General features: G+C 38.7%; 1 protein-coding gene and 1 long non-coding RNA gene across 26 annotated transcripts in view; one reads left to right on the forward strand and one right to left on the reverse strand.

Annotated features, from left to right (window-relative positions):
- The window catches only part of LOC144334643 (uncharacterized), a 190,992-nt gene extending 172,969 nt beyond the window's left edge, over positions 1–18,023 (forward strand). The window contains exons 4-6 of the long non-coding RNA XR_013404753.1: positions 352–440; positions 6,896–7,057; positions 16,490–18,023. This is a non-coding gene — a long non-coding RNA (uncharacterized LOC144334643). The remainder of the gene's footprint in view (positions 1–351; positions 441–6,895; positions 7,058–16,489) is intronic.
- UNC13B (unc-13 homolog B) overlaps positions 1–24,173 on the reverse strand; it is a 235,883-nt gene that overhangs the window by 155,343 nt on the left and 56,367 nt on the right. For 14 of the 25 annotated variants that reach the window (XM_015117503.3, XM_077965792.1, XM_015117502.3 and 11 more), the window contains 5 exons: positions 16,233–16,262; positions 12,789–12,888; positions 6,681–6,798; positions 5,441–5,564; positions 309–382 (listed from right to left, as the gene is read on the reverse strand). In XM_015117503.3, coding sequence (XP_014972989.2) covers positions 309–382; positions 5,441–5,564; positions 6,681–6,798; positions 12,789–12,888; positions 16,233–16,262 — 446 coding nt within the window. Of the gene's footprint in view, positions 1–308; positions 383–5,440; positions 5,565–6,680; positions 6,799–12,788; positions 12,927–16,232; positions 16,263–16,343; positions 16,562–24,173 lie in introns of those variants that run through there. The other 11 variants (XM_077965801.1, XM_077965797.1, XM_077965793.1 and 8 more) reach the window with 5 other exon arrangements.

Here is a 24,173-nt window from a genome sequence, read left to right on the forward strand (position 1 = left end):
GTAGAAGCAAAAGAAATGCCTCCAACTCACACACAAAAGAGGACAGATTCCCTGGTGCAAGCTCCTTCCCTAACAGTCCAGAGCCAGACTAGTACCACAGAATGGGAGAATGGGAAGAATAGAATAAATGGGAGATGGGACCTTCTAGTGACATTTCAGGAAATCTTCTAGCTGTCTTTTTTCTTTAACGCAATTTAAATGATTTCATTCTCAGGACAACATGCTCTTGGACCCCTTCCTGGGCAACCTATAAAGAGTATTGGAGATTTCCCCCTATCACTCTATACTGCAAATAAGGCTGCTCCTACCTCATTGTCAGCTCCCAAGGCATTGATTTGCTCCCATTTGTAGGTCCAATATCTGGCTTCCTCCTCTGGGATATCTATCATTAAAAAAAAAAAGAAGAAGAAGAAGAAAAAGAAAAGAAATCACATCAGCAGGTAATAAATCATCAGCAGATAATACTTTATTCAGTCTAATGACTGAAGTCAGAGGCTAGTAGTGATGCACAAGTTTTAACTGGTGGTTTGGTTCTTGTCATGAACATTATCTTTACTCTTCACAAAAACCAATATAATGTACGTTATTCCCATTGTTGTTTTGTAGATGAAAAAGCTGAAGTTCAGAGCGGTAAAATAATCTGGCCAGGGTGACAGTTTATAAAGAGATGAGCCATGATTCAAACCATGGTTTGTATGATTCCAAAAACTACATTCTTTCTATGTAACCGTACTACCTTCCCCTCAGTAAGACCAAAACCATCCAAAGGATTAGCTTAGAAGAAAAGTCACATGCTGAGATATTGAGATGCTCAAAATTCAAAGGTTTTCTCCCAAAAAAATTAAAAGTAGAATTACCATGTGACACAGTTCTCCCACTTTGGATTATATATATGAAAGAGGTGAAAGCAGGATCTCAAAGAGATATTTGCACACCCAGGTTCCTAGTAGCATTATTCACAATAACCTAGAGTTGAAGCAACCCAAGTGTCCACTAATGGATGAAAGGATTAACAAAATGAGAGACTTGCATACGGAGCATTATTCAGCCTTAAAAGGAAGAAAATCCTGCCACATGCCATAACATGGATAAACTTTGAGGACATTACACTAAATAAAATAAGTCCATCACAAAAAAAGACAAATACTGTATGATTTCACTTATGTAAGGTAACTAAAGTAGTCAAATTCACAGAAAAGAAAGAATGGTGGTTGTCAGTGGCTGTGGGGAGGAGGAAATGAGAAGTTGTTTGATGGGGACAGAGTTTTAGTTTTGCAAGGTGAAAAAGTTCTGGATATCTGCTGCACAACAATGTGAATGTACTTAACACTAGTGAACTGTACACTTAAAAATGGTTAAGATGCTAAATGTTCAGTTATGTCTCTTACCACAATTAAAAAATTTTTAAAAAGAAGCTATTAAAAAATACTCCATAGGTTTTATGCCTGGAAAGTATTAGATGATCAAATATTTGCTAAGTGAGTCACTAACTGAAAATATTTGAATTCTTAAAAAATAATGGTATAATGGTATATCCTCATTTCTAAATATTTCAAATTGACTGTAACAACTTATCTCCAAAACTCACCTTTTAAAAACATCAAGTATGACCATATTACCAGCAGTAAAGAGAAACACTCAGGCAATATATGGATCATATCAACTTCAGAGACATTTAAACAGATACACTTTCTAGTAGCCCACATGAATAAAGCAAATATAGCCCTTTCCTTTCTCCTTTGTTCCACCGGTCCAAAACTTCAGTTCCTTCCCTTCAACTAGCTCTTTAACAATTGGTAGCAATATTTCAAAGTCTTTTTTTTTTTTTTTGAGACAGAGTCTCGCTCTGTAGCCCAGGCTGGAGTGCAGTGGCCGGATCTCAGCTCACTGCAAGCTCCGCCTCCCGGGTTCACGCCATTCTCCTGTCTCAGCCTCCCGAGTAGCTGGGACTACAGGCGCTGCCACCTCGCCCGGCTATTTTTTGTATTTCTTACTAGAGACGGGGTTTCACCGTGTTAGCCAGGATGGTCTCGATCTCCTGACCTCGTGATCCGCCCATCTCGGCCTCCCAAAGTGCTGGGATTACAGGCTTGAGCCACCGCGCCCGGCCTATTTCAAAGTCTTATTTAAAAACACACACACTCACCTTCAAATAGTCTACAACGTAATTTGTATAGTGCTTTCTCATACATATGGTACATCCATAAAATGGTATACTATGCACCTGTTACAAAGAAGGAGAGTGGGAGGTGCAAGGTGGAAGAGGAGCTGCTGCTGCTGCCGGTCTATATGCTCTGATGTGGGATGATTTACCAAGATATATTAAATGCAAAACAGCAAGGCACAGGGAATGTGTTAGAATATGCTATTTGCTTTTTAAAAAGAAGATGGTGGTGGGGGGGTGTGTGTGTGTGTGCTTATATTCAGAAACTGACTCTGGAAAGATACACAAGAAAGTATTAATAGTGGTAACCTATAGGAAGAAAATGGATTTCTGAAGGGACTTTTCACTGGATAACTTCTTAAACCATTGTAAATTTATTCCTGCCTCACTCCACAAAAATAGTTTTAAGGAGAAAAAATATAGAGAGATACAAGCATGTTTATCGCAGTGCTATTTATAACAGTATAAACTTCAAACAATCAAAATACCCAACAAGAAGTAGTTAAATGTATTATACAAATAGTTAAAATTAAAAGCCCCAGCTCTAGAGTCAGACCATGGCCAAAATACTTAAATACTCTCTGTCTTAGTTTGCTTATCTCTAAAGTGGGGAATAATAGTTGGGTCTGCCTCAAAGGACTGAAATGAGGATTAACTGAGCTAACATATGTGAATACTTAGTGACATGTCCACCAGCACACAATAATTCACCATAAATGTTATTTTGTTATTATTGAATCTTTTTTTTTTTTTTTTTGAGACAGAGTCTCGCTCTATCGCCCAGGCTGGAGTGCAGTGGCGCAATCTCGGCTCACTGCAACCTCCATGCCTCCCGGGTTCAAGCGATTCTCCTGCCTCAGCCTCCTGAGTAGCTTAGATTACAGGCGCACGATACCACCCCCAGCTAATTTTTTCTATTTTTAGTAGAGATGGGGTTTCACCATGTTGGTCAGACTGGTCTCAAACTCCTGACCTCATGATCCGCCCACCTCAGCATCCCAAAATGTTGGGATTACAGGTGTGAGTCACTGTGCCCGGCCCTGATTTTTAAATAAAATCAACCACTAAAAGTAGAAGAATAATGTCTATTTTATATAATATTTGTAACTATGTAATTAGTGAGTGAAATCAGTCAAAAAGTAATACAACATTAAAAATACAACCATTTAAAGTCTCTGGAAATGGTCCTAAGTGCATACATCAAACAAAAAAACATTTATTCAAGACTATCTACTAAAATTTGGTGAAAATGGACAGTATCGGCCGGGCGCGGTGGCTCACGCCTGTAATCCCAGCACTTTGGGAGGCCGAGGCGGGCGGATCACAAGGTCAGGAGATCGAGACCACGGTGAAACCCCGTCTCTACTAAAAATTACAAAAAAAAAAATTAGCCGGGCGCGGTTGTGGGCGCCTGTAGTCCCAGCTACTCGGGAGGCTGAGGCAGGAGAATGGCGTGAACCCGGGAGGCGGAGCTTGCAGTGAGCCGAGATCGCGCCACTGCACTCCAGCCTGGGCTGGGCGACAGAGCGAGACTCCGTCTCAAAAAAAAAAAAAAAAAAAAAAGAAAAAAAAAGAAAATGGACAGTATCTGTGGTATTTGAACCAACACCCACTCCCTCCAGTTGATTTTCCCTTCACTTGCAGCTTGGTCTACGTCCCACAAGAAAGACTTCCTTTCTATTTTTCTGAAATAATAGTTGTTCTGAGTTTAGTTCTTTCCGAGTTAGCTGGAAAATCATGTCATTTTTGCTTAAATAACCATAGGATACAAGATACAAATACACTGAGATCATAAAACAACAGCAATAACAACAGGATATGCAAATATCAATAATATGAATGGTAAAAAATTAAAATAAAACTAACGGAAATCAACTAAACTAAAACAAGACACCATACAAAATAATCAAATAAAGATTAACTGGGAAATACAAAAGACTGCCAAGGATGTGCAGAAACAGGCACTCCTCAGATATAATTTATAAGAGTATAAATTGGTATAACCTTTTGGACAAGGAACTTAGTAGATTCCATAAAAAGTAATTGTGTACATACCCTTTGATCCAGCAATTCTACTTTAAGAAATTTATTCTAGACTCAAAATGGGCAAAGATATACAGAGTTGTTAGTTAGCAGTATATAACATCAAAAAAAACTGAAAAAACCTACATGTCAATCAATAAAGGAGTACTTAAATAAATTATGGTAGGCCGGGCGTGGTGGCTCACACTTGTAATTCCAGCACTTTAGAAAGCCGGGGTGTGCGGATCATTTGAGGTCAGGAGTTCGAGACCAGCCTGACCAACATGGTGAAACCCTGTCTCTACTAAAAAATACAAAAAATTAACCAGATGTGGTAGCAAAAGCCTGTAATCTCAGTGACTCGGGAAGCTGAGGCATGAGAATTACTTGAACCCAGAAGGCAGAGGTTGCAGTGAGCCAAGATCGTGCTGCTGCCCTAAAGCCTAGGCAGAGCAAGACTCCATCTCAAAAAAATGAAAAAAAACAAAAACAAAAAACAAAAACACAAAAACAAAAAAAAAGATAAATTATGGTAGAGGCATCTGTTCAAATGAACAAGATAGATCTTAAAGTATAACATGGAGCGATGTCCAGGATAAATGTCTAAGTAGTTTGTAAAACACTATATATCAGTATATACATATTATATAGAGTATGATCCAAATTTTGCCAAAATAAGTTTTTAGAAAATAAGTATCATGTGTCTAAACCAAAATACAAGAATGTTAACAGTGATTTCACACTGGGAAATGCAAAGAAGATTAAAGGAACTGGGAAAATAAACTTTTAACTTTATCCATGTACATTTTCTTACTATTTGAATTTTTATCATGAGCATGTATTGTGATTTAATTTACATTTTAAGTTGTTATTCTATTTATCAGTGCTAGTTCTTAAATTAACAAATCAGAAGGTATATATAGTCACTTCAAGACAATAAATGTTTATTTTCAAAATAATAAATCTAACAAGCAAATATTTCGTAAGTCATTATAATAAATAGTCACAGAAAATTAGATGAGTTGAAGAGAATGCTTTTCAGTGTAGATTCTTTAAAGCGCACCATTCTATATTCTACTTTGCACCATTCCCTGGGTGAAGTGTTAAAAGAAAGAGAGTGAATGAAGACAGAATATCCTCAAAAGAGATGGCTGAGGTGACAAAATATACATTAATGAAACAACTAGCAAACAATTCCAAACAATATGGTAAAAATTATTAAATAGTTTTAAAATTTTAATCAAATAGACTCACCAAAAGGCAACTCAAATCTTGTATCAAGCAAAATTTTATGAGGAGTTGGGTTTCTAGTTCCACAGATCTCATCATCTTTCATTAACGTCTCTGCCTCCAATGTGGACCATTCCCCAGGCCCTTCCTAGGACACAAAGATCTAAGATTAAAGTTTAATCTTTCTTGGCTCCCTCTTAGTTCAAGAGTCAGGTTTTTTTCTCTGAAGTTCCGTGCTTGAGCTTCTGAGGGCCATTCACATCCTGGTAAGGCAAACACACCACTGTCACCACCTGCCTCCACTGCATGTGGCTTCCGTTTTCCCTCTTTGGTGGGGAAGCAGCTTTCAGTGCTCAGCTCTGCAGGTCTAACAAGGACAAAATGTCTCGAGTAGCATACTCTAAAACTAAGCACCTCTGTGGATCAATATTTAACCTGCACAGTTCTTAATGACTGTGTCACTGTTTCTAGTCAGTAAAAAGCTACTAACATTGCTGGCTAAATAGGACTGAACTGGGGTTGCAATGAAAATGAACTGCCCATCTGCCTGGGGGAGTAGAGACTTAGCTAGAACTAAAAGAAATACAGAAAATAGAGGCAACTTCAACTTCCCCACTCCCAGAGAAAATTCATGGTCCATGTTAACACCAAATAGGAATATAACAGATTTTGTCCAGGTGCAAAGTGGGGAAATGATGCTCAGTTATGGTCTAGTCTAGGAAAGTGAGGCAAGAGTTCAATCCTAGAAAAAATGTATAGACAGTGTGAATATAAATTGCCAAACCTGGTAGTTCCTTAAACTCTGTTAGGGTTACATGCAGAAGAAGGGCACTGAAAATCAGTTCCTTGGAGATTGGTAACTCAAAGAAACAAAGCAGAGAATAGCCAGCCAGCTGGCTAAGGAAGTTTAATGGGACTCCTCCCAGGGCAGCGACTTAGAGGAGAACACAGAAACCACAAGTACCCTAAGTAAACACACACACACAGACACACACATACCTCAGAAGGGACTATCTACCTGATAAGGCTGAAGAGGTGCTCTGGAGCCTGTGAGTTCAGTCACAGGACACAGGGTAGGCCAGACTTAAATAAAATCATCTGAACCTTCAGGTGAAGTTAGGAACAGGCAGGTTGCATGCCCTCTAATTAGAAAGGGGGAAGAATAATCCAAGATGCATGGATGAATATTAGCTAAAGTGGAGCTAGCATGGGGAGAAGCAAGGGCTGGGAACCATACTTCCAAACAGGCAATGCAATGACTGACCTCATCCGACTGACGAATAGTCTTCAGTGCAATCCACACAGTCCCCACCATGGTGTCCCAGATCAGTCCTTTGTTCCATACCTCCACACTTAGACCCAGGTCCAGGCGACTAATCTCACTAAGAGAAAGAGGAAAGCCCTTTGAGGAAAGCTAGACAATATGAAAGAAACAACTACATCTCCTGTTTTGCTAAACTTTGAATGCTTTCTCACCAGGATCCTGTCTTCAGGGAAAATCAAAATTTCCCAGAATGCGGTGACCATTTTTAGGCTCCAAGAAACCTATGTAAGGTGTCCACAGAAAACTGCCTTTGTTACAGTTAAGTAAGTTCCAGAGACCTGCTGCTGTACCACATAGTGCCTCCAGTTAACAATAAGGTATTGTGCAACTCAAAATTTAAGAGGGTAGATTTCATATTAAATGTTCTTAACACACATACAACAAAAAAAGGAGACACAAGTAAACTTTTAGAGTTGATAAATATATTTATTACCTTGATTATGGTGATGGTAACACAAGTATATACATGTCTAAATTGTACACATAAATTATGTACAGTTTTTTATATACCATTTAAACCTCAGTGGGGATGGGGGAAAAAAAGAAAGAAAAATGCCTTTGTCTATCCATTCTTTCCACTTTGGAGATACAATCATGATTAGACTAATGCAGTTTCACACAATATGAGGCCAAGTAATGAGGACATTACTGCCAGGCCTGCCTGCCAATTTCCACCCATAGGCAACAGTTTCATATGTTTTATTGTCAACTAACACTGCTTCAACTTAAACTACACATTGTATACAGGAAACTTTTAGGAAAGGTAAGTCTACTTTACAAGATTTATGAGGCTAGGCATGGTGGCTCAAGCCTATAATCCCAGCACTTTGGGAGGCGCACGGATCACCTGAGGTCAAGAGTTTGAGACCAGCTTGGCCAACGTGGCAAAATGCTGTCTCTACTAAAAATACAAAAAATTAGCTGGGCATGGGGGCGCACGCCTGTAATCCCAGCTACTTGGGAGGCTAAGACACAAGAATCACTTGAACCCAGGAGGCAGAGCCAAGATCATGCCATTGCACTCCAGCCTGGGTGACAGAGCCAGACTCCATCCCCACCAAAAAAGCTGGGGGGAAAGGGGGATTTATGAAAGGGAGTCCAGGTAGAAGTAGGGTCCCTGAGAACACGTCAGTTTGATAGGAACATGTGGTCACAGGCAAGTGAGGGGTGCTAGAGTGTGCTAGTTCACACCACTCAGTCCCTGGAGACTCATTAATCATTATTAAGCTAGGCATTGTCACTTACAAGCAAAATTATTACCATGGGATAATGATAAATATAATGATTTTCCTATAATAATAACCAGGGGGGAAAAAATTGAAAAGAAATCATTCCATAAAGAGCCAGATAAGCACTATTTAAAAGCAGTGTCATACATGGTTGAGTATCTGTTTGGAAGGACTTACTCAAACATAATCCCAGTCTTAAACTAGAATATGCAAATAGTACTTGTGTTAATGCTAAAAATGTTCTCCAGAAAGCTCTTACTAAAACACAAGGCTACTTGAGGGGTAGTCCAAGAAAGATGAGAAAAGACCAATTCCAGCAGAGAGAGCAGAAAAGCATTCTCAGGAAAACAACAGCTATTTATCACAAGTAGAAGTTTCAAGTTTGTACTTGGGTTCCCTGTTGGGCTATAAAATACATGTTCTCAGATTCACAAGTTTGAGATATAGAATGACAGCCATAGAATTAATGTCAGGTGTTGAAAATTAATAAAGCAAAGAAAATTTATCCCTTTTATATAAATATAATACAGCATAGAATGTACTGAGTTAATTTATTCATTTAATTATCATTTCCTGAGCACTTACAAGACATATGACTAGGTGCTTTGGAGAAGAAACATAATATAGGACTCAATTTTTTTGTGTGTCCAAAAACTTCTAAGCTATCTGGAGAGCTGTTCAGAGCCACAAAGTAGATGAATAAGCCTAGCCACTAAGTTACAGTGTTCACAGTGGAGAAACTAAGCTTTCTGTCACATCATTTAATTCAGCCTAATTAACCAATTAGTCTTGGAAAATATAGGTGACATCCTCAAATCCATTGGACTTATCCGTCATTTGAATATGGAATCAAAAAATTGCTTGGGCCAGGTGCAATGGCTCATGCCTGTAATCCCAGTATGTTGGGAGGCTGAGGTGGGAAGATCACTTGAGCCCAGGAGTTCAAGACCAGCCTGGGCAACATGGCAAAACCTAGTGTCTCCAAAAAAAATTTTTTTTTTTTTTTTTTTTTTTTTTGAGACAGAGTCTCGCTCTGTCACCCAGGCTGGAGTGCAGTGGCCGGATCTCAGCTCATTACAAGCTCTGCCTCCTAGGTTTACGCCATTCTCCTGCCTCAGCCTCCCAAATAGCTGGGACTACCGGCGCCCACCACCTCGCCTGGCTAGTTTTTTGTATTTTTAGTAGAGACGGGGTTTCACCATGTTAGCCAGGCTGGTCTCGATCTCCTGACCTCGTGATCCGCCCGTCTCGGCCTCCCAAAGTGCTGGGATTACAGGCTTGAGCCACCGTGCCTTTTTTTTTTTTTTTTTAAGTAGAGACGGGGTTTCACCATGTTAGCCAGGATGGTCTCGATCTCCTGACCTCGTGATCCGCCCATCTCGGCCTCCCAAAGTGCTGGGATTACAGGCTTGAGCCACCGCGCCCGGCCAAAAAATTTTTTTTAATTAGCTAGATACGGTGGCGTGTGTCTGTAGTCCCAGCTACTCAGGAGGCTGAAGCTGGAAAATCGCTTGAGCCCAGGAAATCAAGGCTGCAGTGAGCCAAGATGGTGCCACTGCACTCCAGCCTGGTCAACAGAGTGAGATCCTGTCTCACAAGATAAAGAAAAGAAGAAAAATTGCTTGGGGATACATATATAATATTCCCAAATCAACTCCCAAATAGTATCTCAGCCAACAGACAGAAGAAATAGCCAGAGGTCTTTAACAGCTTGACTTGAACAGATAAAGAAGAAAATCTGTTCTTCAGAGAACTCTCTGGGGAGAAGGCCCAAACAGTGAGTATATATTCTGTAAGAAGCTTCTCATCTCACCTACATTTGCTCAGCAGGTCTAGCTAAGAGAGGTCTGAGAGCTCTACTTATGCTTCATACCCAGGACCCTAGGGAAGTTTCTTTTCTGTTAATTAATTCAATCAACAATAGTATAGAAGACTTTGGGATACACGAATTCATACAAATAGTGAAGATGCCCACCTTACCCTTAAGAAATGAACAATCTAGTCCTAAAAACAAGATATGAAAAATGTTAAAAACAAATAATATAAGAAATACCAAAATGGATATTAGATACTGCCACATAATACATCATGGAGAAGGAAAAAGGAGAATGGGAGAGAGGAAACCAACACTGGAGTTTCCAGTGACAAAAGGACAGGGTAGTAGACTAAATTCTGCAAGGAGTGAACCAAAAAAAATAAATAAGTAAATAAATAAAATAGGACAGGATAGGAAGAATAAGGAGTAGGAAGAGCAGAAAAGTAGAGAAAGTAGCTAATAAAACCCACGTGTAAAAGAAGAGATGGCAAAATTCACACAGCATCTCAATGTGGGAGACAGGAAGAAAATTCACACACATCACAGCAGGGTAGAAAGGGGAAGTGCTATGGGAAACTGGAAAATAAACACATAAGAATAATGCTAGCTAGGCCGGGCGCGGTGGCTCAAGCCTGTAATCCCAGCACTTTGGGAGGCCGAGGCGGGTGGATCACGAGGTCAGGAGATCGAGACTATCCTGGCTAACACGGTGAAACCCCGTCTCTACTAAAAATACAAAAAAAAAAAAAACTAGCCGGGCGTGGTGGCGGGCGCCTGTAGTCTCAGCTACTCGGGAGGCTGAGGCGGGAGAATGGCATGAACCCGGGAGGCGGAGCTTGCAGTGAGCCGAGATCACGCCACTGCACTCCAGCCTGGGAGACACAGCGAGACTCCGTCTCAAAAAAAAAAAAAAAAAAAAAAGAATAATGCTAGCTATGCTGATGAGAGGCTGCAGAAGATCACTGTGCCTCACATAATGGGAACAGTTATAACTGGAAGTGATGGTTATAGCCAACTGGAAGTGCTAGGTTTATAAACCATAGCCAGGATTATGGCTAACACACTGGTATGGAAAGAGACTTGCATAAACCATTTGTAGCTGACTCTGTACACTGCATGTGTAAAGAAGGAAACAGGTGCTCTCAGTCTCATATCACTGTCACTGTAAGAGGGAATAAATGAGGCTTATATAATCTTGAGAGAGAGGCAACCAGTGAGAAAGAAACATGACACTATTGGCCTCCTTCTGTTTGAAGCCCAGTTCTCCCTCAGCTTCCAAGACACCATTATATCCTGGCTCTTCTACCTCTCTGTTTAATCCTTTTTTGTCCCCTCATTTAAATGCTGCCACTCTCCAGCGTCTACCCCAGTCCCTTTTCTCACCATACACATCTTATCCCTAAGCATTCTCCTCTTCATCTATGGCTTCAACTGACCAAAATATTTCTCCAAAGCAGACTTCTTCCCTGAGTGCCGGCTTCAGGTTTCTAACTATCTTCTGTACCTCTCCTCCTTCCTATCTGTCCTATAAGAATCTCAAATATAAGACTGTCCATAACTTATATTAATCCTCATCCTACTGAATGGCATACCACCCACCCCATCGTCCAAGCAAATCTTTTGGTTCTACTTCCTGAACACCCTCTATTCATCCTTTTCTATGTCTTCTGCTATTGTCCTAGCCCCAAACCTCATAATCTTTGCCTTTAACTATCACAATAATGGTCCTATAGGAAGCAATATAGGCTGAGTGCAGTGGCTCACACCTGTAATCCCACAACTTTGGGAGGCCAAGGCAGGAAGACTGCTTGAGCCTAGGAGTTTGAGATTAGCCTGGGCAACATAGCGAAAACCCCATCTTTACAAAAAACAAAAACATTAACCAAGGTGTGGTGGTACATGCTTGTAGTTTCCACTACTCAGGAGGCTAAGGCAAGAAGATCACTCGAGCCCAGGAGTTAGAGGCTGCAGTAAACTATGATCATACCACCATGCTCCAGCATGGTTGACAAAGTGAGATCCTGCCTCAAAAAAAAAAAAAAAAAAAAGGAAGCAATATACTAAGAGCCCAGAGGATTGGAAATGTCTCCCCATAAAAATAATAACCATCCCTATGTCCCTCTGAGCTGCACTATAAAACATGCAAATCGATTTCAGTTCCGTTTCAAATTTCACAGCAAATTTCAGTACGTTTTCTCATTCAGCCCCTTCATGTCCACCTCTACCTTCCAAAAAAACAAGCATAATCTTCTGAGAAAGGAAGACCTTTATAGATAAGGAAACTAGTGCCCTATGAAGCTAAATGATTTGCCTAGTCCTTGAATACATTCTATACTTTTCTCCCCTTTTCTAGAACAGGAACACAAAATTCCTGAAACTTAAGGAGACAAAAGAAAGAAATATCAAGTTTTTAAAGCCAAAGTTTAATTAAAATCATAATATACTAAACTTTGTCATACACGAGAAACTCTACTAATATTTATTCATTTTAATTAATTGAATATAGGACATTTTACTCCATAAAGCAAAAGGATTATAAGCACAGAAATCTTCAGCCTCTAAAACAGATGACTTAGGCACACACGAAGATACAGTCTCTCACATGCATGGCCACATTCCTTCAAAGAGCCTTCTGAGAATCAAAGAAAGATGAAGTTTAATGTCATGCTAAGTCTGCTGTACTCTATTCTAATTCTGGCCATTGAGAAAATCTGCCTATGTAGTATTTGCACCAACACAAATCAATTGGGAGTTTACCTGCATTATCATTCATCTCCAGGAACAAATTACAAATCCATGAGAAAACAAAACTGCACTTGTGCTTCACGTACCATGAACCTCACTTATTTCTGTAACTCCTCAGTTTTCAAAAGAGTATTTAACAGTGCCAGTACATTTTATAAATCTCAGAAATACACAAAATCTTCTAATTGTTTCACCCAATGCAATTTCCTTTAAAAGATTATGAAATATGTAGGCACACTGCTGCTGCAAAATACTTACAACATGAAATCCTGTTCCCAGGAAGGCTGATCACCACGAACTGCTACAGTTGTGCTCTTCACATTCTGTACTTTCAGGGTCACATATGTGTTAAATTTATCTTTGAAAAAATACAAAATGGAGACAGAATACTTAGTGCTCAGATTGTTACCCAATCTCACAAAGTCCTTGGAATTAAGCAATATAGAAATTAAAGTATTACATGTGCAGGAAAAAAATAAGCTATATATTGTATAATATAGCTTCATTCAAGACACAGTAGAGTTGCCAAAATTATAAAACTACATACTATCTTCAAGAGCATAATCTAAAATACTGTTTTTTAAATTTTAAGAAATTTTATGTATGACCCAACAAATATGCATACACACACACTCAAACTGAAACAGATTCATGAATGTGAAGATATGATACATTGATATTTCCTATTCTAATTTATTTAATCTATTACAATGTTAATCCTAACCTACTAAGTTAATTACATAGCCTACTTGCCGTCTGGGGGGAAAAATCCAAATCTAATTGATCTGCTAGGAAAGATAAGGTACATAAATTTAATAAAATGTAGAAAGAGATAAGTACCACAAGGAAAAAAGAAAAAAGTGATAAAGAACTGCAGAGCTGTTAATAAGGACAAAATTTAAGGAAAAATCTTCACAAAAAAATTAGATTTCAATCTCGATCTATTCAGTTTGGCCTAAAGCACAAATTGCATAAAAAGAAATCTCTTTTTTTTTTTTTTTTTTTTTGAGACAGAGTCTTGCTGTGTCACCCAAACTGGAGTGCAGTGGCATGATCTTGGCTCACTGCAACCTCCACCTACCAGGTTCAAGCAATTCTCATGCCTCAGCTACCCAAATAGCTGGGATTATAGGTGTGCGCCACCATGCCCAGCTTTTTTATTTTTTGTAGAGACAAGGTTTCACCACGTTGGCCAGGCTGGTCTCGAACGCCTGACCTCAAGTGATCTACCCATCTCGGCCTCCAAAAGTGCTGGGATTACAAGGATGAGCCACCGCGCCCAGTCAAAAAAAGAAATATTATCAGAGTTGAGAAAAGGAAATTCTCTAACCTGAGAGTTGAGTACTAAACAAGTTGATTACTAAACAAAGGTGGTGGCCTGAAACTTCAGACTCAGGCATCTCACCTAATTCTTACTACAGCACATTTGGCACTCGCCTCACTACATCCACATCAGCCATGATTGGGGCACTGAATTGAGGGTTTGCTTTTCTATGTAAGAAATTAATCCTAATTTTATACAATGAAAAAATAGCAAACTATCACTTTGACTCATCGAACTGGCAAACATTGCTTAACATGATTACCTAATGTTAGAGAAAATATAAGAAAATGGGACCCATTATACACTTTCAGCTGAAGGTAAATCTTTCTTTTAAATATCATTTAAAATGGTGTAGTTTCATACTTATCAACATGGAAAATTTACAATTATATTAAAGATATATGAGGATAAAAGCCTATACAAGGAGAATCTCCATCCATATCTACTAGTGGTAGTGCAGTAGGCCACTGAGCTATGTTTTATATCACATTATTTTGTACTCCACCCCAACATCCAATCACACATAGCTGACCAGACCAAGATTAAATAACCCAAGAGCAGCCAATCCATAAGCTGGCCAAAAGCTGAAACAAACCTGATTCCCTCTCAAAAGATATTAAATAGGGTAAAAGGATAAATACTGACAACTGGTGGTTGGTGCTGAAGCTAAAAGGAAGAGGTATAAATTCCATTGAGGCAGCTATTACGGGTGCAAGATGGGTAAGCATAGACAACCACCTGGGAGAGAAACAACAGAGCAGATTCTCAGAAAAAAAGAGCCAGCAGACAGAGAAAGATAACAACCTTTAAAACAAGAAACTGCTCAGAAACTGCTTTCATTACTGTTGTACCCAAGGTCCAGTTTTTCAGGTTTTCCTGGGTTCTCAAGCATATTCACACATTTCCAGTAATCCTCCAGCTCCCCTCCCTTCTTCCCCAGCAGTAACCAGAGGAAATCTTCCTAATATGACAATCAAAATTGAGGAAATGCATATTAAAATAAGGAAATACCATTTTAAATCTTCAGACAAAGATTTTAAAGTTTCATATCGAATGTTGATAAGAATTTGGGAAAATAAATGTTCATAAACTTTTGGTCTCAGTATATATAGTAAAAACTTGCAGAAGAAAAATTTGGCAGGAGTTATCAAATTTTAAAAATATATATATATACTTTTGACCCAGCAATTCTACTTCTGAATCTAGTACATAGACACATTTGCAAAAGCAAACAATGAGAAGTGCACATGAACATTTATTCTTTATAATGGCAAAAAGTTGGGAACCTAAATATTAATCAAGTATTAATCAATCAGGGACCTATTAATCCGGGTACAAATCTACAACAAAATTCTGTACAGCACCTTAAAAGAATGAACCAGACACACACATACATACATATACACACACACACACACACACACACACACACTCTCTTTCATGATGTGTTGCTGGGGGGGAAAAGCAGGTTGCATAAGATATGTTTCACATAGTCTATTTGTATATTTTAAATTTTATATGACCCAACAGATACATATACACACACTCTTTTTTTTTTTTTTTTGAGTCGGAGTCTCGCTCTGCCGCCCAGGCTGGAGTGCAGTGGCACGATCTCGGCTCACTGCAAGCTCCGCCTCCCGGGTTCCCGCCATTCTCCTGGCTCAGCCTCCCGAGTAGCTGGGACTACAGGTGCCCGCAACCGCGCCCGGCTAATTTTTTGTATTTTCAGTAGAGACGGGGTTTCACCGTGGTCTCGATCTCCTGACCTTGTGATCCGCCCGCCTCAGCCTCCCAAAGTGCTGGGATTACAGGCGTGAGCCACCGCGCCCGGCTACACACACTCTTAAGCTGAAACAGGTTCATGAACTGCAAGACATGATACACTGATATTTCAATATTTATCCATTACACACCAGGGCCTGTCGTGGGGTGGTGGGCTGGGGGAGGGATAGCATTAGGAGAAATATCAAATGTAAATGACGAGTTAATGGGTGCAGCAAACCAACATGGCACATGTATACCTATGTAACAAACCTGCACGTTGTGCACATGTACCCTAGAACTTAAAGTATAAAAAAAATTTTTTTCCACTAATTGTCAATATTTATCCTTTTATACTATTTCGGACTTTTTTCTGAGAAAAAGTCAGAAAAGGTATATCAAAACCTCTAAATATATAATTATTATTGAGAAGTAGAATTGGGTTAGCCAAGAGGTAAGAAAACTAATTTTTCACTAGATTAATGATTTCATGAATTAATTTAGTGAAGTAATGAATTAAATTACTGAATTTGATCAATGAATTAATAACTTTTTTAAATTGCTTTGAAATAACAGCAAATACAAGAGGAAAAGACATAATAGAAGGCTGGCCTTACCTGGTGAACCCTGGAATTTGGCCCTTTTAACTGCAAGAGAAAAAAGAGGATACCATGAAGAATGTTTCCAAGTTCATTTTACTTAAGCAACATTTATTAGGCATTATGTACCAATGTTCAAGTTAGGTTTAGATTGTTAAATCTAAAACTGGAGAAAGAAAGCTAAGACTTCTGATTAAAGCTTGAAAGGCAGAGAGTCAGACGAGCCCTTAAAAGTCTATCTAATCTCATATCCAATGCAAAAATCTCTGTTCCAGGTTCCTAACAACAAGGTGGAGAGATCTAAATTACTCCTGCGGAGGCAGCCAGTTTCATGTGAGGTGTCCTCTGAAGGTTTAAGTTACAAATGTTCCTTATTTAAAACCCATCACCTTACACCTGTGCTTTGCCAGGGGCTCTTGGGCCTTTGACCACAGACTGAAGGCTGCACTGTCGGCTTCTCTACTTTTGAGGTTTTGGAACTCGGACTGGCTTCCTGGCTCCTCGGTTTGCAGATGGCCTAGTGTGGGACACCTTGTGATGATATGAGTCAATTCTCCTAAAAAACTCTCCTTCATACACACACACACACACACACACACACACACACACACATATCTCTCCTATCAGTTCTGTCCCTTTAGAGAACCTTGACTAATACAAGTTCTTTCTGGGGCAGGGGGAACCTTGTAATCTACCAAGGCAGTGGTATTTCAAGCTTGAACATACATTAAAATCACCTGAGGGTTGTTAAAGCACAGAATGCTGGGCCACATCACCTTGGTTTCTAGACTCAGTGGAGTGCAGCAGGACCTGTGAAACTGTATTTCTAACAAGTTCCCATGTGATGTTACTGGCATTTACTGGCTAAAGAACAGGGATGCTGGTAAACATTCTACAGTCTGCAGGACAGTTCTCCAGAGCAAAACCTAGCCTATCCTGCCACCAGTGCCACCCATCACTGCATGCCACCTGGAGGTCTAGAGACTAGCCTATCAAGCCTGCTGCCACCACTAAAAGCCACACATGCTGCTGAGTGGTGCAAGGACTGACACACCACTGCTACCACTGTCAACTCCTCACACGTCACCCAGGGGATCCAAGGACCCATCCACTTGGTCGGCCACTGGCACTGCCAGCACCAAGCATACCACCTGGAGGCCCAAGGGAGCCCAAAGACTGGCATTCCTAAAATGCCACTGCTACTACTGATTCCAGAGGACCAGCCCATCTGGCATATCAGTCCCCAGCAAAGTCTTGTCACAGCCTACACCAGCCTACACCACTGAAGAGCCAGGAAACTAGTCTGAATAAAAGTGAAGAAATCATACAGAGACTACACTACTGCACCCACCCAGAAAGCCAAAGCACCTTCTCCCAGCAACAATATAGATACATCTACAGAAAAAAAAGCCTTTCCCTAAAAAAGCCAATCCATAACATTAAAAGAAGGAATTATTACAACACATACACAAATATCAATATAAGAAGAAACATTCAGCCGGGCATGGTGGCTCACACCTGTAATCCCAGCACTTTGGGAGGCCAAGGTGGGTGGATCACTTAAGGAGTTCGAGACCATCCTGGCCAACATGGGAAACTCCATCTTTACTAAAAATACAAAAATTAGCTGGGTGTAGTGGCGCATGCCTGTCATCCTAGCTACTTGGGAGGCTGGGGTGAGAGACTCGCTTGAACCCGGGAGGCAGAGGTTGAAGTGAGCTGAGATAGCACCACTGCACTCCAGCCTGGGTGACAGAGTGAGACCTGTCTCAAAACATCAACAACAATAAAAAACAAGAACACAAGAAACTTGGGCTCTTCTTGTCTTTTTCCAGTTCTTAGAGGAAAAGCTTTCAGCTTTTCCCCATTCAGGAGGATGTAAGCCATGGGTTTGTCACATATGGTCTTTACTATGTTGAGGTATGTTCCTTTAATGTGTAATTTTTTGAGAGTTTTTTTTTTTATGATGAAGGGATGCTGAATTTTATCAAATGCCTTTTCTATGTCTGTTGAGATGATCTTACAGTTTTTGTCCTTCATTCTGTTGAGGTGATGTATTCGTATTTATTGATTTGTATATGTGGAACCATCATTGCATCCCTGGGATAAATCCCACTTGATCATGGTATATTATCTTTTTGATATATTACTTGATTTGGTTTACTAGTATTTTGTTGACGATTTTTGCATCTGTGTTTATCAGAAGTATTTGCCTGTAGTTTTTTTTTTTTTTTTTTTTTTTTTTGCTCTGCCATTGTCTGGCTTAGTAGAAATGTCCCACTCTCACGACTCTCATTCAACTTAGTACTGGGAGTCCTAGCCAAAGCAATCAGGAAAGAGAAAGAAATCCAAGGCAACCACACTGGAAAAGAGGAAGCCAAATTGTCCCTCTTTGCACATGACATGATCTTATATGTAGAAAAACCTAAAGACTCCAATGTGTGTTTTTAACTCTTAGATCTGATCAATAAATTCAGTGAAGTTGAATACAAAATCAACTACAAAAATCAGTAATAATAACTAGCTGAAAAATAAATCAAAAAAGTAATCACATTTACAATTGTTACAAAAAATATTCAATACCTGGGAATAAATTTAACCAAGGGTGAAAGACCTCTACAACAAAAATGACAAAACACTGATGACAGAAATTGAAGAGAACACAAACAAATAGAAAACATACTATGCAAATAGGTTCTAAGAATATTGTTAAAATGACTGTATTATCCAAAGCAATCTACAGATTAAATGTAATCCCTATCAAAATACCAATGCTATTCTTCACATAAATAGAAATAACAATCCTAAAATTCATATAAACCACAAAAGACCCTGGATAGCCAAAGTAATACTGAGTAAAATGGACAAAGCTGGAGGTATCATGCTATCTGACTTCAAAATACACCATAAAGCTATAGTAACCAAAACAGGTTACTACTGGTATAAAAACTGAGACACAAGCCAATGGAATAGAATAGAGAACCCAGAAATAAATCCATGTATTTACAGTCAACTGATGTTTCAACACAAGTACCAGAAAAACACAGAGGAAAGAATAATATCTTCAATAAATGGTGTTAGGAAAACTGAATATTACAGAAGAATGAAACTGGGCACCTATCACAAAAATCAACTCAAAATGAATTCGAGAGTTAAACATAAGACCCAAAACATTAAAACTACTAGAAGAAAACATAAGGGAAACACTTCAGGGCATTAGTCTGGGCAAAGATTTTATGGCTAAGACTTCAAATGCATAGAAATAAATAAAAATAGGCAAATGGGACCCTATAAAACTAAAAAGCCTTTGTACAGCAAAAGTAACAATCAATAAAGAGACAACCTACAGAATGGGAGACAATATTTGCAAACTATTCATCCAACAAGGGACTAATATGCAGAATATATAAGGAACTCAAATCAAGAGCAAAAAAAAATCCCATTAAAAAGTGGACAAAGGATCTGAAGAGACATTTCTCAAAAGAATGGCCAACATATATATGAAAAAAATGCTCAGAGTACTAATCATCAGGAAAATTGAAATGAAAACCACAGTGAGCTATCATCTCACCCCAATGAGAATGGCTATCACCAAAACCACAAAATATAACATATGCTGGCATGAATGGAGAGAAAAGAGAACTCACATACACTGTGGACAGGAATGTAAATTAGTACAGCCCTTATGGAAACCAGTATGGAGGTTTCCCAAAAAAAACTAAAAACAGGCCGGGCGCAGGGGCTGAAGCCTGTAATCCCAGCACTTTGGGAGGCCGAGATGGGTGGATCACGAGGTCAGGATATCAAGACCATCCTGGCTAACACGGTGAAACCCCATCTCTACTAAAAAATACAAAAAACTAGCTGGGCGAGGTTGCGGGCGCCTGTAGTCCCAGCTACACAAGAGGCTGAGGCAGGAGAATGGCGTAAACCCGGGAGGCGGAGCTTGCAGTGAGCTGAGATCCGGCCACTGCACTCCAGCCCAGGTGACAAAGCGAGACTCCCTCTCAAAAAAAAAAAACCACTAAAAACAGAACTACCACGTGATCCAGCAATCCCATTACTGGATATTTATCCAAAGGAAAGGATGTCAGTATATCAAAGGGATATTAGCATCCCCATGTTTACTGCAGCACTATTCATGATAGCCAAGATATAGAATCAACCTAAGTGTCAGAATGAAGAAAATTTGGTATATACACACAATGGAATACTATTCAACCATTAAAAAAAGAATGAAACCCTGTCATTTGCAGCAACATGGATGGAACTGGACAGCATCATGTTAAGTGAAATAAGCTAGGCATAGAAAGACAAATTTTGCATGTTCTCACTCATGTGAGAGCTAAAATAAAGGAGATCTCCTAGAGGCAGAGAGTAGAATGATGGCTACCAGATGCTGGGAAGGGGGAGAAGGGCGGTGAAGAGAGGTTGGTTAATGCGTACATACAGTCATATTGAAGGAATACGTTGTAGTGTGTGATCACAGACTGGGGTGATTATAGTTATCAATAATTTGCATATTTCAAAATAGCTAGAAGAAAAGATTTGAAATGTTCCCAACACAAAGAAGTGATAAATATTTTAGGTGATGGATATCCTAAATACCCTGGGTTGAGCATTATACATTGTATGCAGGTACAGAAATATCACATGTACCTCATAAATATGTACAGTTATTATGTATCCAAAAAATGGCCTTCCCATCTGGCCCCCAAAAGATGGTATAGAAGCATGAACCATCTTATCCTTCTCTGAGTATTTATATCTTGCTTGACTCCCATGTGCACATGTGCATGTAATAACAATATTTATATGTATTTTTTCCTGTTTAAAAAATGCTATTTACAACAGCATCCCCCCAAAATATTAAATTATTGGAATAGATTTAACAGAAGAAATGTAAGGCCTGTAAGTTAAAAACTACAAACACTGAGGAGAGAAATCAAAGAACTAACTAAATGAAGAGATATACCATGGTCAATGTTTGGAAGACTCACTATTGTTAAAATGACAATTCTCCCCATATTAATCTACATATTCAAGACAAACCCAATCAAAATTCTAGCAGACATTTTTTTTTAGATACTGACAAGCTGGTTTTAAAATTTATATGAAAACGCAAAGGAACAGAAGAGCCAAAAAACATTTTGGGGGAAAAAGGATGTTGCAGTAATTATATTACCTGATCTCAAGTTATATTATAAAGACACAGGAATTAAGACAGTGTGGTAGTGGCATAAAAAGACATAATGATCAATGAAAGAAAATATAAAGTTCAGAAACAGACCCACAAACATATGGGTCAACTGATTTTCAACAAAATTGTCAAGGCAATTCAACTGAGGGAAAAGATAATCTTTTTAACAATGGTACTGAAAAATTTGATATTCATATGCAAGTGCATATACATATTTGCTTATTTTATCCTTACTGTACACAATATGCAAAACTTGAAATGAGGAATAGGAATAGAACTAAATGTGAGAGATACAACTATCAAATATCTGGAAGAAGACATAGGAGAAAACCTTAGTGACCCTGGGTTAGATTTCTTAAATTGTATGCAAAATGCATGAAGTTTAAAAGAAAAAAAATTGTACAAACTAGTGCTATGATTTGAATGTGCTATGATCTGAATACCCCATGACAATCAAAACGAAAATGGACTAATGGGATCACATCAAGTTAAATATCTTCAGCACAGCAAAGGAAACAATCAACAAAGTGAAGAAACAACCAACAGAATGGGAAAAAGTAATTTGCAAACTATTCTTCTGACAAGTGATTAATAACCAGAATATATAAGGAGCTCAAACAAGTCAATAGGAAAAAAATCTAATAATCCAATTTAAAAACAGACAAAAGACTTGAATAGATATTTCTCAAAACAAGATGGACAGGCCAGGCATGGTGGCTCATGCCTGTAATCCCAGCACTATGAGAGGCCGAGGAAGGTGGATTGCTTGAGCTCAGGAATTCCAGACCAGCCTGGGCAATGTGGTGAAACCTCGTCTCTACCAAAAATACACAAAATTAGCCGGGTGAAGTGGCATGCACCTGTGGTCCCAGCTACTCAGGAGGCTGACGTGGGAGGATCACTTGAGACTGGGAGGCAGAGGTTGCAGTGAGCTGAATTTGCTCCACTGCACTCCAGCCTGGGTGACAGAGTAAGATTCTGTCTCAAAATAAATAAATAAATAAATAAAAATTTAAAAGACAGACACACAAATGGCAAACAAGTACATGAAAAGGTGTTAAACATCAATGATCATCAGTGAAATGCAAATCAAAACTACAATGAGGTATCATCTCACCCCAGTTAAAATGGCTTTTACCCAAAAGACAAGCAATAAGAAATGCTGGCAAAGATGTGGAGAAAGGGAACCCTTGTACATGGTTGGTAGGAATATAATTATTAGAGCCACTATAGAGAACAGCTGGAGGTTTCTCAAAAGACTAAAAATAGACCTACCATATGATCCAGCAATACCAATGCTAAGTATATACCCCAAAAAAGGAAATCAGTAAATCTGCACTCCCATGTTTACTGAAGCACCATTTAACAATAGCCAAGATTTGGAAGCAACTTAAGTGTTCATAACAAAAATGTGCTATATATACACAATGGAGTACTATTCAGCCATAAAAAAGAATGACATCCTGTCACTTGCAACAACATGGATGGAACTGGAGGTCATTGTGTTATGTGAACTACACCAGGCACAGAAAGACAAACTTCACATGTTCTCGCTTATTTGTGGGAGCTAAAAATTAAAACTATTGAACTCATGGAAACAGCAGAACTACCGATAACAGAAGCTACTGGAAAGAGTAGTTGGGGGGGAAGTGGGGATGATTAATGGGTATAAAAATATAGTTAGAATAAATAAGATCTAATATGTGACAGCACAACATGGGGACTACAGTCAATAATAATTTATTGTACATTTTAAAATAACTAAAAGTATATAATTAGATTGTTTGTTAAACAAATAAAGGATAAATGGTTGAGGTGCTAGATACCCCATTTACCCTGATGTGATAAAGCACTGTATACTTTTATCAAAATATCTCATGTACCCTATAAGTATATACAAGTATTATGTACCCTAAAATTAAAAATTAAAGAATACAAAGGGGAGAACGAATAAAAATATATATTCAAATTTGCTTATACCTGCATAAACAAACTCTGCTAAAGACAAAACTAGTAATGATGAGTTATTTATACAAAAAGACAAAATTAAGCCCTTACCTCATGCTAACACAATTATGAATTATAAATGGATTAAATATCTAAATGTGACACTAAAGCTTTAAAACATTCAAAAAAATAAGAGAATGAATATCTGCACGATAGACAAATAGACAAATACACACATTTTAGAATAATAATAATCCTAAAAGGAAGGAATGCACACCAACTTTGAGAGTGACTACAACTTGGGAGAGATTGAGACAATAAAGAAAATTTCAACTTTATCCACTGTATGCTATTTTTTAAAATCTTGATTAATGTAACAAATCATTAACATTTGTTAAATCAAGGTGGCAAGTACATGAGTATGCAATATATTATTCTCTGTTCTTTTTAATAAGTTTGAAAATTTAAAGAAAACAATGTCTTCACTTTTTTTTTTTTTTTTTTAGAGACAGGGTCTTGCTCTGTCACCCAGGCTGGCATGCAGTGGTACAATCATGGCTCACTGCAGCCTTGACCGCCAGGGTTCAAGCAATCCTCCCACCTTAGCCTCCCAAGTAGCTAGGACCACAGGTGTATGACACCACACCTGGCTAATTTACTACATCTTAATGTCTTAATTTAATACTTAATTTAGGAGAGCTAAATAATTAAACATGAGGCCAAAGTACATAAGAAAGTGGCAGCCTTTTATTGCAAATATGCACACACTCTCAGGCGAGGTTCTCCGGTCCTCAGGTATGGGGCCAGGGAAG

This window comes from Macaca mulatta, chromosome 15, assembly GCF_049350105.2.
Source record: "Macaca mulatta isolate MMU2019108-1 chromosome 15, T2T-MMU8v2.0, whole genome shotgun sequence".
Lineage (NCBI taxonomy): Eukaryota > Metazoa > Chordata > Mammalia > Primates > Cercopithecidae > Macaca > Macaca mulatta.